General features: G+C 39.5%; 1 protein-coding gene across 1 annotated transcript; it reads right to left on the reverse strand.

Moving 5' to 3' along the window:
- Positions 1-19,924: 19,924 nt before the first annotated feature.
- Positions 19,925-20,840, reverse strand: LOC116914974 (zinc finger protein 844-like). Its single transcript, XM_032919381.1, is given in 1 exon segment — positions 19,925-20,840. A coding segment is annotated over 1 exon segment (501 nt). The 3' UTR covers positions 19,925-20,339.
- Between the last annotated feature and the right edge of the window lie 312 nt (positions 20,841-21,152).

Raw genomic sequence — 21,152 nt, forward strand, 5'->3', positions numbered from 1 at the left:
CAATGGGAGTCCCTTTCTCAGTTCAGTTGTTTAAGATGGCATTCGCCTATGTATTCGCTGTATTCTGGCTGTGTCTCTCAGGAGAGATCTATATCCGGTTCCTGTTGGCCTGCACTTCTTTGCTTCATCCATCATATCTAGTTTGGAGGCTGTATATGTACAGCCACATGTGGGGTGCACGGAGCCACATTAGATTTGGGCCTAGCTGCTTTTTGATGACTGCCTTAAATCTTAAGATTGTTGAATGAAAGCCTCTCCCATGAATTTAACACAGGAAGATAACATTCAAGGGATGCCTCAGCTCCCTTAGCAGATACCTGTTACCTCCTGAATCAACACCCGGTGTCTCCACCACCTGACCTCATCGTCTACCGCCTGACCTCTTTGCCTCCTGCTATCACTACCTATATCCGCACCTCCCTCCTCTGTGTTTCAAAAGGACACTCCCCTACCTGAAAGCCTTAAAAGCTGTAACGCTTCAATTCAATAAACGAGACCTTGACAACAGAATCTTGCTTGGTCTCCTTCTTCTCTTCACCCCATTTTGGCCCACAGGTAGAAAGCCTCTTCGGGACCCTGAATAACTGGGTCCCGCTTGGGGGACAAGTGGCGCTTAACACAGGGACCCCAAGCAAGGCCTACAGGACGACGGAGATAAGAGAGCTGCAGCGAATCGAGGACTCTTCAGGCCGTCAGATAGCTCGTGGCCGCTGGAGAGGGAGGTAAGGACCGGCCTAATAATTGTCGCTCTAATTGCCATGGGAAGGTATGGATTTAGGAGGCTTGTTTCATAGGAGAGATCAAGCTCTCACTCAGGGAGAGAGGATTAAGAGTTAAGAAAAAGGATTTAATCAAGTTTTTTTTGTTTTATTGATGAAAGGTGTCCCTGGTTAATTTTAAGCAGTGTGGGGCTAGCTTAAGTAAAACTTGTAATAAAAAAGGGACAAGGTAATGGTAAAGTGTTTTTGCATATGCGTTCTTTTAGAGTTATGTTTTAGTCTTTGGACCCTGACTAGAGATAGTTTACACCCTAGACTTGAGAGAGAATGAATGGGCTTGGGAAAAACAGTCCTGCCGGACTCTCCGCAGATGCTTTGGAGAAAGAGAAAAACTTTTTAGAGCTCTCCTAGGAACAGAGGGAAGGCAGGAGACGTCCTGCCTCTCTGCTGGCTCCTATTGGAGAAATGCTTATTTCTGGTTCTGGGTTCCATAGCTTGAATGTTTTATGTTTCATGTTTAAAAGAAAAGGTTAAAATTTTAAATGCTGGTTGATTCACCCATTGATGTAGTTTTAACTCCTTTCAAAAAAGGTACAAATAAATAAAAAGTTTCAATTGGCTTTTGGAGCCTGCATCTGTAGCTAGAAGCCTAAGTCCACTGGGCAAGCTCCCCAGGGGGCTGGCTAAATGTTTACACTAGCCAATCCTGAAGGCAACCAGAGCTTCATAGCTTCTATGGTAATGAAGCTGATGGCTGTTTCTCTTAGAAAAATCCCTGACTTATTATTAAACTTAGCAGGTGACAAGGTGCTTCTCTTAAAATCATAGCTAGAAAAGTAAAAATGGTGCTTGGTCTAAATATTAAAGACATGTGTAGCCACTTCAATTTTGTTTCTGATTGGTTTTAAATGTATAAATATGCTCTACATGCCTTGGTTATGTACTATTGGCTTTTAAGTTATTAAATATGGTTAAAAAGGTGTAACATTGGTAACAGAAAGTTGGCTTAAAATTGTAATTTAGATAAAGTCATTCTAGATAACATGTGACATGGGCCTGGTTGCCTTGTCACTGTTTGGCCTTAGCCTTAGATTGTAGGATCAAAAGCCTCTCCCTGTAATTTACGGCACAAGAAGTTTACATTCATGGAATGTTTTCAGCCTCAACAAGACCCCTCTGGGTCTCCAGCAAGGTTTGACCCCTGCTGAGCCCTGCCCTTACATGTGGAAGCCTTTTGTTCCCAACTGGCAGTCTGGCCAGGTACTTCTCACCTGAGTCAGAATTAGGCTGGCCTTCCTGGTTATTTCCCTAATTTATTCAGGCCACATAGTCTGTCCTTTGTTACCGAAGTCTCAGCCAGGGTTCCCCACTGTGCTTCGCAGTAAGTACTGCTAAGAACTGTACTTTAGATATATGAGGTGGTCCATAAAGAAACCAGAGGCCTTTTCCTCTTCTGGCTTGACAAAAAAAAAAAAGAAAAAAAAAATCAAACAGGTAGAGATTGTTACAAGACTTACAAAAGATTGATGAGGTTTTAGAACTTGTGAGAGCATTACAGCCAGTTTGCTTACTCCAACTGCCATTTCAAGATAGATTTAGAGGACTGATTTTATACAATTTGTTTACGTCCTGGCCATTGTGAGTTTTCATTTCGTGAGCTTGGTTATAATTTTAGAGAGCCCATAAAGTGATATCATTAAAATTTTTACAAGAGAATGGCTAATAGCCTTATATTATGTAATTTTGTCACTTCTTCGATGTAAGAAGTTAGAACCTTGAATCTTTCAGTGTATATGGAAATTTTTATTACAAACCTTTGCTCTCATAATGAGCTTTTATATTTGGGGAGTAGCTGTTGCACTACTCCAGAAAAGAATATTTGAAGCTAATTTTAAGCTTCTAGGGATATGTTAATTGGCTAAATACCTCACCTTACCAGAGGACTTAAGCCTTCCTTTGTTATCCTCCTTGGAGATAAAGCTTCAGTTGTGTTAATACAGAATTGTAGACTAGAGTCATAGAAGTATTTTAAAAAAGAAACCTGGTAAAACATATCTTATTCCAAACAACAATTAAATTGGTTATTTCAAAATACTGATATTTGGCCTATCACATATACAAATTTTTCAGGCAAAGTTGGTAATTTTACTCTTTACATGTTTTTGTATTTCCTATAAATTTGTACATACAACCCATAGGAAATGCGCTTACTGTATTTATAGGTGGTTCATCTTATGAAAAGGCTACATGTATGATTGGATCACCTGTTTATTCTCTTCAGTTTCCCCTGCTTCAGCACAGATTATTAAATTAAATTTAAAAAAATTAAAAAATTAAATTAAAAAAAATCAAGCTTTCAATTCATATACTGATAGCCAATGTGTGGCTTGTGATTTACAATTGATTTCAATTAGTTAATGCTTTGTTGGAGACAAGTTTTCTACTTGAAATCAGTGAGTGATGATTTCAGTGTGAATGTCTGACAACTCACTGTCCTTTCAGTGCTCTGGCTCAGACAACTAAACAAAACCATAGACCCAGCTCTTTAAAAATGGTAATGGAGTTGATAACACTCCCTCAGGAAAAGAGGAAGACTCCATTTGCTTACTTTCAACTCCCATCCTCACCTTGCCAGCTCAGGGATTTCTAGTATGACTGAATCTGGATGCTTATGTTTAGGTAAATAAAGCTGGTGAGGTGCTGGAGAGATGGCTTAGTAGTTAAGAGCACTAAGTACTGTTCCTTTATAGGCCATTTAAGAACTCAAACTGGATTGCCTGGACACCTTACTTAACAAGGGAGGACAATGATACCAGGCAGATTATAGGCCTTACATAGGAACAATTAGTCAAAAAATCTCATTCTTTATATCACCAAAACAATAATGCTGGAGATAATAATTTGGTATAAAAGTCAATTTATAAATACAAGTGCTCAGTGTCCTCAATTTAATCCTCAAGGACTTATCTTAAATAATAATATTTTAACAATATTTTAATAAATAAAAAAGGGGAGTTATCCCTGTACGCTAAAATATGCTCCTTTTATTTCAATTTTAAAATTTGGATGCCAAGGAACACTCTGAGTTTATGGCACCCTACAACTAGGCATACTTCTGCCTAGGTGAAATAGAAAGATCCACATATTGGCATGATCCTGTTCAGATATTTTATATGGGGAAGAGGGAATCTTTGTGTTTTTTCTACAGGATGCTAAGAGTATGCCAGCTGCCAGAGGTGGTTGCTGAGACTTGCTGATCCTGGGAGCATGAAGATTCAGCTCTCCTGGTTCGGGTCCCTGGAGTCATTCCTGTGTCCTTGGAGGAATATGGAAGATTCCCACTCATCTTTTGTCATCACAGAAATTTTGGCGTTGCTACAGTCAGCGTTACCACTGCGTGTTCCTGTCCCACTGTGGCCTACGCTCAGACCCTCTGTACACTACTCCATTGTGTCTGCAGTGTCTGGAGTTACCCTCCCCTAATCTATTGTTAGGCAAACACAGTGGGTGAACTTTCTGGAGTAGTTGCTAACAATTGGGAATTCTAAATTTTATTACAGGAGAGACATGACTAGGCCCTTGGTGGTATGGCCATAGCAGCTGAGGAGAACCAGATGAGGTGCCCACTACTTATCGGGAGAGGCTCAATTTCCACAATCTCTTATATTAATGCCATCTGGCTCCTACTCTTTCGCCCCTGGGCTCAAGTAAGAGGAATGAGAAGATGACCTGATGTAGCTATCCTCAGCGACGGGCAACTTCCTCTGACCCTTGACCAATCTAAGACAGGAACCTTGGGGGGCGACAAGGTGATTCTATGACGGATAAGGCTGGGGTTCGAGAGGTCGATCCTAAGACAGAGGTGGCTACACCCCGTTTAAATGTACGGGCCGGTCAAATGCTCCTCTGCCCAGTTTCTCCCCCAATAACACACACGTATAGCCCAGAACGGTGTGTTAGAGCATAAGTTCATTCCTAGCCATTGGGGTGCAGTCCTAACTGCAAGAGTGGCTCACCATGGCCGAGCTGGGCACTCTGTGAGGCATGTCTGATCCCTCTCAGACCACTACTTCCACCTAATGGTCTTTTATAAAAGAAAAATGGGGGAGATGCACGGAGCCACATTAGATTTGGGCCTAGCTGCTTTTTGATGACTGCCTTAAATCTTAAGATTGTTGAATGAAAGCCTCTCCCATGAATTTACAGTACAGGAAGATAACATTCAAGGGATGCCTCAGCTCCCTTAGCAGATACCTGTTACCTCCTGAATCAACACCCGGTGTCTCCACTGCCTGACCTCATCGTCTACCGCCTGACCTCTTTGCCTCCTGCTATCACTACCTATATCCGCACCTCCCCCTCCTCTGTGTTTCACAAAGGACACTCCCCCTACCTGAAAGCCTTAAAAGCTGTAACGTTCACCCCAATAAACGAGACCTTGACAACAGAATCTTGCTTGGTCTCCTTCTTCTCTTCACCCCCATTTTGGCCCACAGGTAGAAAGCCTCTTCGGGACCCTGAATAACTGGGTCCCCGCTGGCGGGGACAGTGGGGCAGGCTCTGAATGGGCTTTCCTTCTGCCTCTGTTTTAAACTTTGCCTCCCTATTCCCTCCCAAAGGTATTCTTGTTCCCCTTTTAAAGAAGAAGTGAAGCATTCCTATTTTGGTCATCCTTCTTAAATTTCACGTGTTCGGTGCATCTAGGGTAATTCGAGCATTTGGGCTAATAGAAACTTATCAATGAGTACATACCATGTGTGTTTTTCTGTGATTGGATTACCTCACTCAGGATGATATTTTCCAGTTCCATCCATTCACCTATGAATTTCATAAAGGCATTGTTTTTGATAGCTGAGTAATATTCCATTGTTTAAATGTACCACATTTTCTGTATCCATTCCTCTGTTGAAGGGCATCTGGGTTCTTTCCAGCTTCTGGCTATTATAAATAAGGCTGCTATGAAAATAGTGAAGCACGTGTCTTTGTTATATGTTGGGGCATCTTTTGGGTATATGCCCAAAGGAGGTATAGCTGAGTCGTCAGGTAGATCAATGTCCAATTTTCTGAGGAACCTCCAGACTGATTTCCAGAATGGTTGTACCAGTCTGCAATCCCACCAACAATGGAGGAGTGTTCCTCTTTCTCAACATCCTTGCCAGCAATTGCTGTCACATGAGTTTTTAATCTTAGCCATTCTCATTGGTGTGAGGTGAAATCTCAGGGTTGTTTTAATTTGCATTTCCTTTAAGACTTAGGATGTTGAACATTTCTTTAGGGGTCTCTCAGTCATTCTGCATTCCTCAGCTGTGAATTCTTTGTTTAGCTCTGAACCCCATTTTTAATAGTGTTATTTGTCTCCCTGCAGTCTAACTCCTTGAGTTCTTTGTATATTTTGGATATAAGCCCTCTACCTGTTGTAGGAATGGTAAAGACCTTTTCCCAATCTGTTGGTTGCCGTTTTGTCCTAACCACACTATCCTTTGCCTTACAGAAGCTATGTAGTTTTATGACATCCCATTTGTCCATTCTTGATCTTAGATCATTAGCCATTGGTGTTTTGTTCAGGAAATTTTCTCCAGTGCCCATGTGTTCGAGATGCTTCCCCACTTTTTCTTCTATTAGTTTGAGTGTCTCTGGCTTCATGTGGAGGTCCTCGATCCAGTTTGACTTAAGCTTTGTACAGGGTGATAAGCATGGATCGATCTGCATTCTTCTACATGCTGACCTCCAGTTGAATCAGCACCATTTGCTGAAAATGCTATCTTTTTTCCATTGGATGGTTTTGGTTCCTTTGTCAAAAATCAAGTGACCATAGGTGTGTGGGTTCATTTCTGGGTCTTCAATTCTATTCCACTGGTCTATCTGTCTGTCTCTGTACCAATACCATGCAGTTTTTATCACTATTGCTCTGTAATATTGCTTGAGTTCAGGAATAGTGATTTCCCCTGAAGTCCTTTTATTGTTGAGGATAGTTTTAGCTGTCCTGGGTTTTTTGTTATTCCAGATGAATTTGCAAATTGTTCTGTCTAACTCTTTGAAGAATTGGATTGGTATTTTGATGAGGATTGCATTGAATCTGTAGATCGCTTTTGGTAAAATGGCCTTTTTTACTATATTAATCCTGCCAATCCATGAGCATGGGAGATCTTTCCAACTTCTTAGGTCTTCTTCCATTTTATTCTTCAGAGGCTTGAAGTTCTTATCGTACAGATATTTTACTTGCTTGGTTAAAGTTACACCGAGGTATTTTATATTATTTGGGTCTATTATGAAGGGTGTCGTTTCCCTAATTTCTATCTCGGCTTGTATGTCTTCTGTGTAGAGGAAGGCTACTGATTTATTTGAGTTAATTTTATACCCAGCCACGTTGCTGAAGGTGTTTATCAGCTTTAATAGTTCTCTGGTGGAACTTTTGGGATCGCTTAAATATACTATCATATCATCTGCAAATACTGATATTTTGACTTCTTCTTTTGTGACCTGTATCGCCTTGACCTCCTTTTTGTTGTCTGATTGCTCTGGCTAGAACTTCAAGAACTATATTGAATAAGTAGGGAGAGAGTGGGCAGCCTTGTCTAGTCCCTGATTTTAGTGGGATTGCTTCAAGTTTCTCTCCATTTAGTTTAATGTTAGCAACTGGTATGGTGTATATAGCTTTTACTATGTTCAGGTATGGGCCTTGAATTCCTATTCTTTCCAGGACTTTTATCATGAAGGGGTGTTGAATTTTGTCAAATGCTTTCTCAGCATCTAATGAAATGATCATGTGGTTTTGTTCTTTCAGTTTGTTTATATAATGGATCACGTTGATGGTTTTCCATATATTAAACCATCCCTGCATACCTGGGATGAAGCCTACTTGATCATGGTGGATGATTGTTTTGATGTGCTCTTGGATTCGGTTTGCCAGAATTTTATTGAGTATTTTTGTGTCGATATTCATAAGGGAAATTGGTCTGAAGTTCTCTTTCTTTGTTGGGTCTTTGTGTCATTTAGGTATAAAAGTAAGTGTGGCTTCATAGAAGGAATTCAGTAGTGCTCCATCTGTTTCAATTTTGTGGAATAGTTTGGATAGTATTGGTATGAGGTCTTCTATGAAGGTCTGATAGAATTTTGCACTAAACCCGTCTGGACCTGGGCTCTTTTTAGTTGTGAGACCTTTAATGACTGCTTCTATTTCCTTAGGAATTATGGGGTTGTTTACATGGTTTATCTGTTCCTGATTTAACTTAGGTACCTGGTATCTGTCTAGGAAATTGTCCATTTCCTGCAGATTTTCAAGTTTTGTTGAATATAGGCTTTTGTAGCAGGATCTGATGATTTTTTTGAATTTCCTCTGATTCTGTAGTTATGTCTCCGTTTTCATTTCTGATTTTGTTAATTTGGACACACTCTCTGTGTCCTCTGGTTAGTCTGGCCAGGGGTTTATCTATGTTGTTGATTTCCTCAAAGAACCAATTTTTGGTTCTGTAGATTCTTTGTATGGTCCTTTTTGTTTCTACTTGGTTGATTTCAGCTCTGAGTTTCATTATTTCCTGCCTTCTACTCCTCCTGGGTGTATTTGCTTCCTTTTTTTCTAAAGCTTTTAGGTGTGCTGTCAAGCTGCTGATATATGCTCTCTCCTGTTGCTTTCTGCAGGCACTCAGAGCTATGAGTTTTCCTCTTAGCACAGCTTTCATTGTGTCCCATAAGTTTGGGTATGTTGTACCTTCATTTTCATTAAATTCTAAGAAGTCTTTAATTTCTTTCTTTATTTCTTCCTTGACCAGGTTATCGTTGAGTAGAGCATTGTTCAACTTCCACATATATGTGGGCATTTTTCCCTTATTGTTATTGAAGACCAGCTTTAGCCCGTGGTGGTCTGATAGGACGCATGGGATGATTTCTAACTTTCTGTATCTGTTGAGGCCTGTTTTATGACCAATTATAGTCAATTTTGGAGAAAGTACCATGAGGTGGTGAGAAGAAGGTATATCCTTTTGTTTTAGGATAGAATGTTCTATAAATATCTGTTAAGTCCACTTGGTTCATGATTTCTCTTAGTTTGTCTATGTCTCTGTTTAATTTCTGTTTCCATGATCTGTCCATTGATGAGAGTGGAGTGTTGAAATCTCCTACTAGTATTGTGTGAGGTACAGTGTGTGTTTTGAGCTTTAGTAAGGTTTCTTTTATGTATGTAGGTGCCCTTATATTTGGAGCATAGATATTTAGGATTGAGAGTTCACCTTGGATTTTTCCTTTGATGAATATGAAGTGTCCTTCCTTATCTTTTTTGATGACTTTTAGTTGAAAATTGATTTTATTTGATATTAGAATGGCTACTCCAGCTTGCTTCTTCTGACAATTTGCTTGGAAAGTTGTTTTCCAGCCTTTCACTCTGAGGTAGTGTCTGTCTTTGTCTCTGAGGTGTGTTTCCTGTAGGCAGCAGAATGCAGGGTCCTCACAGTTTGCTAATCTATATCTGTTTATTGGAGAGTTGAGACCATTGATGTTGAGAGATATTAAGGAATAGTGATTATTGCTTCATGTTATATTCATATTTGGATGTGAGGTTCTGTTTGTGTGCTTTTCTTCTCTTTGTTTTGTTGCCAAGACGATTCGTTTCTTGTTTCTTCTAGGGTATAGCTTGCCTCCTTATGTTGGGCTTTACCATTTATTATCCTTTGTAGTGCTGGATTTGTAGAAAGATATTGTGTAAATTTGGTTTTGTCATGGAATATCTTGGTTTCTCCATCTATGTTCAATGAGAGTTTTGCAGGTTACAGTAACCTGGGCTGGCATTTATGTTCTCTTAGGGTCTGTATGACATCTGTCCAGGATCTTCTGGCTTTCATAGTCTCTGGCGAGAAGTCTGGTGTGATTCTGATAGGTCTGCCTTTATATGTTACTTGACCTTTTTCCCTTATTGCTTTTAATATTCTTTATTTTGTGTATTTGGTGTTTTGACTATTATGTGTTGGGAGGAGTTTCTTTTCTGGTCCAATCTATTTGGAGTTCTGTAGGCTTCTTGTATGCTTATGGGCATCTCTTTCTTTAGGTTAGGGAAGTTTTCTTCTATGATTTTGTTGAAGATATTTACTGGTCCTTTGAGCTGGGAGTCTTCACTCTCTTCTATACCTTATATTATTCTTAATTTCGATCTTCTCATTGAGTCCTGGATTTTCTGTATGTCTTGGACCAGTAGCTTTTTCCATTTTACATTATCTTTGACCATTGTGTCGATGATTTCTATGGAATCTTCTGCTCCTGAGATTCTCTCTTCTATCTCTTCTATTCTTTTGGTGATGCTTGTATATATGGCTCCTTGTCTTTTCCTTTGGTTTTCTATATCCAGGGTTGTTTCCCTATGTCCTTTCTTTATTGCTTCTATTTTCATTTTTAATTCCTTAACCTGTTTGATTGTGTTTTCCTGGAATTCTTTCAGGGATTTTTGTGATTCCTCTCTATAGGCTTCTACTTGTTTATTTATGTTTTCCTGTGTTTCTCTAAGGGAGTTCTTCATGTCTTTCTCGAAGTCCTCCAACTTCATGATCAAATGTGATTTTAAATCTAGATCTTGACTTTCTGGTGTGTTTGGATATTCAGTGTTTGCTATGGTGGGAGAATTGGGCTCCGATGATGCCATGTAGTCTTGGTTTCTGTTGCTTGGGTTCCTGCACTTGCCTCTCGCCATTGTCTCTGGTTGTCTCTGGTTTTACCTTGTTCTGCTACTTCTGACAATGGCTAGACCGTCCTATAGGCCTGTGTGTCAGGAGTGCTGTAGACCTGATTTCCTGTTTTCTTTCAGCCAGTTATGGGAACAGAGTGTTCTGCTTTCAGACGTGTAGTCTTTCCTGTCTACTGGTCTTCAGCTGTTCCTGTGTGCCTATGTCCTGAGTCCACCAGGCAGTTTGCTTGGAGCAGAAAAGTTGGTCTTACCTGTGGTCCTGTGGCTCAAGTTGCTCGTGGGGGACTGCTTTTGAGCTCTCAGTGAGGGCAGCAACCAGGAGGGCCTGCGCCGTCTTTTCCTGTAGCCCCTGTGCACCGGGGTCCCAGATGGAGTTATGTGTTTTCCTCTGAAGTCAGAAATGTGGGCAGAGTGTAGTCTCTTCTGGCTTCCCAGGCATGTCTGCCCCTCTCAAGGTTTAGCTCTCCCTCCCACAGGATTTCCGTGCAGAGACCTTTTGACTGGTTCCCTTACAGGTCCGGGTGGTGTCTGGACTGCCCTATATTTCTTTAAAGGAGTTATTTATATCCTTCTTAAAGTCGTCTATCCTCATCATGAGATGTGATTTTAAATCAGAATCTTGTTTTTCCCATGTGTTTGGATACCCAGTATTTGCTTCAGTGGGAGAACTGGGCTCTGATGATGCCAAGTTTCTGTTGCTTAAGTTCCTGTGCTTGCTCTAGCCATCAGGTTGTGTCTAGTGTTAGCTTGTCTTGCTGTCTCTGGCAGTGGCTTGACCTTCCTATAAGCCTGTGTGTCACCACTCCTGTAGACCTGTTTTCTTTCAGCCAGATCTGGGAACAGAGAACTGCTCCTAGGTTTGTGTGACCTGATGCCTCCAGGTGGGTCTCTTAGAGTAGAAGAGTTGGTCTTATCTCTGCTCTGGTATGTAGGCACTCCTGGTGACTCACTTTCAGCTCTCAGTGCAGGCATTAACCAGAAGGATTCTGTCCCTGACTACTCATAGGTTCCTGTGCCCAAAGGGCACAGAGGGCACTAGGTGGTTTCCTCTTGGGTCAGGAATATGGGAAGAAGTACTTTTCTCCTCTGAGCTCTCAGGATTGTCAGCAATTCTCGTTATCTTATATCTTATATGAAACTAGCTATATGTATAAATAAATAAATAAGTAAATAAATAAATAAATAAATAAATAAATAAATAAATAAATAAAATGGATTCCTAACTGCTAAAGGGCAAAGTAGTACCTTATAGTCACTTTACAAATTCTAAATTCATTTTATATGTTGGAACTGTAGGATGTTTACTCAGGTCCGCCAGTTCATATAAGCAAAGGTAAGACACCCAATTTTAAGCATTTCCAGTTGACCTGTAGAGGCTGCTCCCTCCAAATTAAATGGCAGCACTTTTCACAGAATGTTTAAGACATATTGGGACACAGCACCAAGTTGTGGTTGAAATGTTCTAAAGAATATTGTAGACTCCATAGAATTCTTAGGGTACACGCAGGGAATTTTGTAACTGTAAGAACCTCAACCTTCCCTGTCTGTTAAATTGTTTCTTTCAGATTTTCATGAGAATACTCCTTAACCTTAACAACTGGAAACAATCTGACTTTAATAACATAAAGAGTATCTTCCTTTTATACAAAACATTCTGGTTACCATATAAGGATGGCAAGAAACATTTATGGCCAGTGAATGAAATCCCAATTACAAAATCATAATTGATTAGAATCATTTCTAAAAAAGCAAGACCAATGATTCAAATATGACTAGTGTAGAGCTTCTTGGCCTAGCAGCAATACCTTTCCATTTACAAATGAACCAAGGGAAGGGAACAGGGAGGGAACGATGAACTCAGCTCTGACACTGTGTGAAATTTCTTCCTTAAGGCCATATACCATGTAAGCAACCACTACCAACTACCTTAAAGTTCACATGTGGAATGCATGAATAGACTAGCATTGTTATAAAGTACTATTTAAGTCAATAATAGGGTTTTTTCTCACTTTGACGTAACACCCCTATGTAATGCTTCAAATAATATATTTTTAATACCCAGATTCATAGCATTCTTTGTTCTGTTACTGCTAATGAAAAAGAAAACTTCCTGAGACTATTACATGGAAACATGAAGTTTGGGATAATCTAATCTGTTACTAGACCATAACTGTTATGTTTTGAATGTGAACTATCCTCCTGAATTTCAGGTGTTGAATATTGGATCCCAAGCTGCTAATGCTGCTTTGCAGTTTGAAGTACCTTTAGGGAATGGAGTCTCCTTGGAGGGAATGATTTACTGTGGAGTGCTTGAGGTTTAATAGCTGTTGTAAATTTCTATTTGCTTTGATTCCTGACCTCAGACCAAATTCTCAAGCTAGACTCTTAATACTGTTCCCATTTCTTTCCCACCAAGGTATAATAAAATACCTGCAAATCAAATGAAGAGGAAAGATATTTTGTTAACGTTTTGTTCATTTTGTCATTTTAGAAACCAACCTGTGCTAAAGAAATTTAGTCAAAGTTATGGTAAGATAGTAAGAGTGAAAATATCAGCTACATAAAGGCATTGTTCAAACAAAACATGCATTGTGCTTAGAACAGTTAATAATAAAGAGTACAAAGCTTTCTATATGTCAGGCTTCCTGGTTAGAGAAGGCATGGCATAATTTACCACATGCATCCTTTGATTAAGTACCTATATGTCAGAGAAAATAGAACACAGAAAACACAAAACATAATATAATGGAGAAACAAATGACATTACAATGTTCTTTTTGTATACACATTTCTGTCACATCAACTAGAAGATGAAAACAAAAGCGTGAATTTGGAGGACCTGCTGAGGCATCACAGAAGTGGACAGTGAACTGGACCAAAGGAGAGCAAGGTATCTTAAAGAAAAGGAAGGTAGGAGATTCCATGTGGAGTATGGTGTTGGGAAAGTATATTGAAACTCAGGAGAGCCTCATCTACAGCCTCCAGATGCCATAGATCTGAGTGGGAACATCATCTCTAAAACCTAGCAATGTATTATTTTGGTTCCCTCCACATTTGTGCTTTCCAAAGACCAGTTCTAGGCTGAGGCAAACCCCCATGAGCCTTCCGTGTCTAAACACTTTAAAGTGTCAGCTTCCTTTGATAATTAGTTAGTGTTGGAGGCACATGTGCCTGGTTGCTGTTGTTGCAGTTTGACAAGTAGTCACGAACAAAGAGATGAGAAGAAGTTGGAGCTATACCAAGATGAAGACTGTACTTGCTCCAAAGAACCCAACAATACTAAGTTTGGGTATATTGTGCCTTCGTTTTCATTGAATTCTAGAAAATCCCTAATTTTTTTTTCTTTATTACTTCCTTGATCCAGTCTACCGATTCAGTGCAGTTTCCATCAAAATTCTAACACAATTATAGCGAGAGTTTGGGTTACTCAGCTTTGTGCTCAAGGCGAGTCTCACTTCCAAACACCAGCCCATAAAATCTTTGGACGTATGAATGAAAGACACACACACACACACACACACACACACACACACACACTTACTTTAGCTTATATTTCATTTGCTGTCTAGCTCAATGACTGGGCACTTCTAATCCTCTGCCTGCTAACCTGAGCACAATTGGGGAAATGGCTCTTGCCACTTACCTGATATCTCACATGATTGGTTGACTTTATCTCCTGCAGCCCCTACGCCTATCCATATCTCTCACCTAAATTGTGGCAATTCCTTTCTCCTCCCCCCCTACATACAACCAAGAAATGCTAAGGGTCCCAACCTGTCTCCCTTTGCCCAGCCATTGGTGCTGGCATCTTTATTGATCAATCAAAAAACAATTTGGGACAAGGACCTTTAGCATTTGGACATAGAGATTCTCATTAAATCAAAGCATGAGGACCAATCGCCAACACACAATTCTTTAGAAACCTTGAAAGAGAAATTTCAAGTTCATATGAAAAAACAGAAATGCATGATAGCTAAAACAATCCTGTAAAATAAATGAACTTCTGGAGGTGTCACCACCCCTGACTTCAAGCTATATGACAGAGCCATAGTAATAAAAACTGCATGGTGTTGGCATAAAAACTTCTGTGCTTATCAATGAAATTTAATTGAAAATCCAGGATACTTAAGGACACTTGATTTTTGACAAAGAAGCCAAAACTATACAATGAGGAAAAAAAAGCATCTCCAATAAATGCTGATGGTCTAACTGGATATTTGCATGTAAGAGAATGCAAATAGATCCATATTTATTACCATACACAAAACTCAAATTCAAGTGAATGAAATACCTGAACATAAAACTAGATGCATTAAATCTAATAGAGAAGGTGGGAAGTAGACTTAAACATAACGGTACAGGAGACAATTTCCTGAACACAACACCAACAGCTAAGGCGCTAGATCATCAATCAATAAAAATGAATAAGTCTCATAAAATTGAAAACCAAAAGTCATCATCAATAAGACAAAAATCACAATCTACAAAACAGGAAAATAACTTAACCAACTCTACATCTGACAGAGGGCTAATATCCAAAATATAAAAAGAACTCAAAAAATACAACAAACAAAATAAATCAATTAAAAAATGGGTTAAAGAAAACAGAATTCTCAACAAAGGAATTTTGTATGGTCAAACACCACTTAAAGAAATATTCAGCTATGACTCTGAGATTCCATCTCACACCTATCCAAATAGCTGAGATCAAAAAATCAAGTGACAACACATGGAACACTCCTCCACTGCTGGTAGGACTGCAAACTTGCACAACCACCCTGAAAATCAAGTTGGTGTTTTCTCAGAAAACTGTGAATAGTTCTCCGTCAAGATCCAGCTATACCACAGGTGGGGGGGGCATATGCCCAAAAGATGCTCCACCATACCACAACTCTATTCATAGCAGGCATAATAGGCAAAATCTAGAAACAACCCAGATGTCCCTCAACTGAAGAATGGGTAAAGAAAAATGTGTTACATTTAGTCAATGGAATACTGCTCAGCTATTACAAACAAGAAAGCATTTTCTTAATTGAGATTCCTTCTCTCAGATGACTTTAGCTCATGTGAAGTTGGCATGAAACTATTTAGTACAATCATTTTAACATTGCATTGTTAAAACGTGTTGACAAAACATGACACACTGGGACACATCTTCTATCCTTAGACTTGTTCTAAGGAGGCTGATGCATGAGAATCCTGAGTTCCAATGTAGACCTGACTTATTGCTGACATCCAAGCCAGGTTGGATTAAAAAAACATGAAGGGAGTTTGTATAAATATGACAAAATCAGTAACAACAAACCATGACCCTTTCCCAGACTCCCTGACTTGAAAATTATGATTGCACACTGCCTGACATTTAAGTAACAATGGACCACTTAGATGGTGAGCACCCCATTCTGTACATTTCAGCACTAAAGTGCCTATTACCAAGTGAAGTTACAATTACAAATGAGCCAAAGCCATAGAAGGAATATAGAAACCATCAAATAAACTTTAGCAAATTGATTTATCACACATATAGCATAATACAAACCACAACTGGCAATCTCTACCATCACACTTGAGTAACATGGTAATTAATTTACTTCCTCCAAGGCTATAAAAGACAAATGAAACAAGATTTTTCTTTAAACTGAGGACAGCTGAGAAGTCTAATGTCTTTACCAAATTGTTTACATAAGTAAGGGTTTTTCTCTTGTATGGGTTCTTTCCAATTTCATAACATGAAGATGATTTATAAAGGCTTTAAAATATTTACTGGGCTAGAGTCCTGGCTGAGCAATTAAGACAAATTCATTCCCATGGGGAACAGTCAAGCTTTTGACAACTTCCTGTGATTCCCACTATAGTAAGATACAATAGTCTAAATTCTTGGTGACTGGTACACACATGAACATACATACGTACATACATACATACATACATACATACATACATACATACATACATACATACAGGCCGACAGACAAACAGACATACAGACAGGCAGACAGACACACTGACATCACGTGAAAAAAATTAAAACAAATCTTTGAACAAACTCTTGATTTACTGAAGTAAGGGTTCATTTCTGTAACCCAGATGTTGAGGCACCTAAAGGCTTAACTACAGGGTTTTTCTTCCCCATAAATTAGTTCATCTACAGATTGGGAAAAGATCTTTACCAATCCTACAAAAGAGAGAGGGCTTATATGCAAAATATACAAAGAACTGAAGAAGTTAGACCGCAGGGAGACAAATAACCCTATTAAAAAATGGGGTTCAGAGCTAAACAAAGAATTCACAGCTGAGCTATGCCGAATGGCTGAGAAACACCTAAAGAAATGTTCAACATCTTTAGTCATCAGGGAAATGCAAATCAAAACAACCCTGAGATTTCACCTCACACCAGTGAGAATGGCTAAGATCAAAACTCAGGTGACAGCAAATGCTGGCGAGGATGCGGAGAAAGAGAAACACTCCTCCATTGTTGGTGGGATTGCAGACTGGTACAACCATTCTGGAAATCAGTCTGGAGGTTCCTCAGAAAATTGGACATTGAACTGCCTGAGGATCCAGCTATACCTCTCTTGGGCATATACCCAAAAGATGCCCCAACATATAAAAAAGACACATGCTCCACTATGTTCATAGCAGCCTTATTTATAATAGCCAGAAGCTGGAAAGAACCCAGATGCCCTTCAACCGAGGAATGGATACAGAAAATGTGGTACATCTACACAATGGAATATTACTCAGCTATCAAAAACAATGCCTTTATGAAATTCATAGGCAAATGGTTGGAACTGGAAAATATCATCCTGAGTGAGGTAACCCAATCACAGAAAAACACACATGGTATGCAATCATTAATAAGTGGCTATCAGCCCAAATGCTTGAATTACCCTAGATGCATAGAACACATGAAACTCAAGACAGATGATCAAAATAGGAATGCTTCACTTCTTTTTTAAAAGGGGAACAAGAATACCCTGGGCAGGGAATAGAGAGGCAAAGATTAAAACAGAGACTGAAGGAACATCCATTCAGAGCCTGCCCCACATGTGGCCCATACATATACAGCCACCCAATTAGACAAGATGGATGAAGTAAAGAAGTGCAGGCCGATAGGAGCCGAATGTAGATCTCTCTGAGAGACACAGCCAGAATACAGCAAATACAGAGGCGAATGCCAGCAGCAAACCACTGAACTGAGAATAGGACCCCCCGTTGAAGGAATCAGAGAAAGAACTGGAAGAGCTTGAAGGGGCTCAAGACCCCATGTGAACAACAATGCCAAGCAACCAGAGCTTCCAGGGACTAAGCCACTACCTAAAGACTATACATGGACTGACCCTAGACTCTGACCTCATAGGTAGCAATGAATATCCTAGTAAGTTCACCAGTGGAAGGGGAAGCCCTTGATCCTGCTAAGACTGAACCCCCAGTGAAATGATTGTTGGGGGGAGGGCAGCAATGGGGGAAGGATGGGGAGGGGAACAGCCATAAAGAAGGGGAGGGGGAGGGGCTAGGGGGATGTTGGCCCGGAAACCTGGAAAGGGAATAACACTCGAAATGTAAATAAGAAATACTCAAGTTAATAAAAAAATTTTTTAAAAATTAGTTCATCTAACAAAAAGCAAGCATGTAGGCTAGAATTCAAAGAATCAACCCTTCTTGGTGGTATCACTTGGGAATATTTAGAAAATGTCACTCTGCTGGAAGAAATATGCCACTGGGTGATGTGGAAACCTTTGGCTTTTCTACCTGGCCCCAAATTCTGAACAACAACTTAGAGGCATATTTTTTATAAATAAATAGGCCTTAAGCTAGGCTTGTTCCCACTAGCTCGTAATGTATTATCTCATTTGAAGTTACTAAGTTTTGCCACATGATTGTTTATCTCAGCTCAGCCTCATTATCTCTGGGTTCCTGTTTCTTGGTGATGGATGTACATGTGCCTGACTCCGTCCCAGAGTCTTCTCCCTGTCAGATATTCTACCTTCTATTCTACCCCTTGCTATAGATTTTTTATTGTAACCAATCAGGAGGTGCCTTGCGCAGGCAAAGAAGGACAGAGTCATATCATTACACAGGGCATATAAAGATTATCCCTACATCACCCCCTTTTTAGTCCAATAAAAGATCTTTGTCTAACATCAATTATGAAAGAATTATCAATTATCAATTATCAAGAACAATTATGAAAACCATCAGGTGAGAATTGCATTCAGAATGTCTAGTCCATATTTATTTGGCAACCTTGGAGAAAGTACTCTACTATGTATCTACTTCCAACTATCTTGTTGAATCCAAACTTCTGTACCTATTTCACTTTCAATCATAACTTGCATTTGTCAGCATATCTTTTTAGACCTTAAAACATTTTTTAAACCTTAAAAAACTTAAGCTGAACTGTAAGACTATAACTGTCTAGTCTTCAACCCCTTTAAGAGACCTGAGAAGGAATGAACATTTCCTGAGGATACAGGAAGTACAGAGCAAGCAATTTCCAAAACTTTAGAAATGACAGAGAGGGGTTGCTGGCTACCTGGACAGTCATCCAAGGTTCCTCTGTAACTTTGAAGCATCCTCTTCGGCCTTCTCCCCAAAATACCTGACAGAATTTTCCATGCACTAGGAATATTGAGGGTTGGGGATTTAGCTCAGTGGTAGAGCACTTGCCTAGCAAGCGCAAGGCCCTGGGTTCGGTCCCCAGCTCCGAAAAAAAGAAACCAAAAAAAAAAAAAAAAAAAAAAAGCTTCAGAGGAATATTGAAGCACTGGCTACTTGTTTTGGTAAAGTTCAGCACTGAACTTCTCTGCATCTTATTTGTCCAGTTTGGGCAGTATAATTTCAGCAATTAAAGCAAGGACAGTTTCTTGGTCAATAGCAGCTTGCCACATAGAAGCAAATGACATAGGGAAGTTCTTCAATGCTTATCATATTTTTGAAGTAGAAAAGGAGTGCTGCCAAGAGATGACATGTATCCCTGTCAACAAGTCTTTCCTTCAGAAAGGTTAGTGTTTCTTGTTACAACTTTCTATATTCAGTTTCTTTCTTTCTTTAGCATTTAGCATGAGGTCAAAGGCTTGAAGACATTGTTGACAATCATGAGGATTTTTTTTAAAGTAGGTAAAATTTTTATTGGATATTTTTTAATATTTATACTTTATTTACATTTCAAATGTTATTCCCTTTCCTACTTTCCCAGACATAAGCCCCCTATCCCATCCCTCTCCCCTTTTTCTATAAGGGGTCCCCCACCCAACCACCTCCACTTCCTGCCCCCCTGACATTCCCCTGCACTGGGGGGGGGGTCCAGCCTTGGCAGGACCAAGGGCTTCTCCTCCCATTGGTGCCCAAAAAGGCCATCCTCTGCTACATATGCAGCTGGAGCCATGAATCTGTCCATGTGTACTCTTTGGGTAGTGATTTAGTTCCTGGGAGCTCTGGTTGGTTGGTATTGTTGTTCTTATGGGGTTGCAAGCCCCTCCAGCTCCTTCAATCCTTTCTCTAACTCCTCCAATGGGGACCCTGTTCTCAGTTCAATGGTTTGCTGCTAGCATTCGCCTCTGTATTTGTCATGTTCTGGCTGATCCTCTCAGGAGACAGCTAAATCAGGCTCCTGTCAGCATGCATTGTAAGGTATTTTTAATACACAATAAATCTTGTGTAACTTGAATTTAAGTTTGTAGCCTAAAGATCTTACCAAATACTTTATATTCACAGATTCACTTCAGTGTGAGTGCCTTCATGTCCTCAAAGACAACTGTGATATGCAAAGACTTTACCAGGCTGATTATACTCATAAGGTTACTCTCCAGTATGTGTTCCTTTGTATTTGAAAATAACTAGGATGTCCAAAGGCTTTACTACATTGATTACATTAGTTTCATTTCCCTTCAGTATGTGTTCTTTTATGTATTTGCAGATGGTTGTGATATGCAATGCTTTAACCACATTGATTACATCATAGGGTTTCTCTCCGATATGAATTCTTTCAAGAATCTGAAGACTACTGTAACATGCAAATCCTTTACCATGTGAACTACATTACTAGTGTTTCTCTGCAGTATGAATCTGAAGACTACTGTGATATGAAAAGATTTTCCTACTTTGACTACATTCATAGGGCTTCTGTTCAGTATGAATTCTTTCATGATGTTGAAGACTATTGCTATGTGCAAATGTTTTACCACACTGATTAGATTTATAGGGTTTCTCTCCAGTATGTATTCTTTCATGTGTTCGAAGATATCTGGGATGTGCAAAGGTTTTACCACATTGATTGCATTCATAGGGTTTCTCTCCAGTATGGACTATTTCATGTTTTTTAAGACTACTGCTATATGCAAAGGCTTTACCACATTGGTTACATTCATAGGGTTTCTCTCCATTATGAATTCTTCCATGAACTTTAAGATGACTGTGATGTGCAAAGGCTTTACCACATTGATTACATACATAGGGTTTCTCTCTAGTGTGTGTTCTCTTATGTAGTTGGAGAAGAGTCTCTTTTGAAAAAGCTTTATGACATTGATTACATTCATAGAGTTTCTCTCCAATATGTGTTCTTTCATGTTTCTGGAGATAACTAGGATGTGCAAAGGCTTTACCACATTGACTACATTCACAGAGTTTCTCTCCAGTATGGACTATTTCATGTTTTTTAAGATTACTGCTATATGCAAAGGCTTTACCACATTGATTACATTCATAGGGTTTCTCTCCAGTATGAATTCTTCCATGAACTTGAAGATGAATCTGTTGGGCAAAGG

The sequence above is a fragment of the Rattus rattus genome, chromosome 13 (genome assembly GCF_011064425.1).
Source record: "Rattus rattus isolate New Zealand chromosome 13, Rrattus_CSIRO_v1, whole genome shotgun sequence".
NCBI lineage: Eukaryota > Metazoa > Chordata > Mammalia > Rodentia > Muridae > Rattus > Rattus rattus.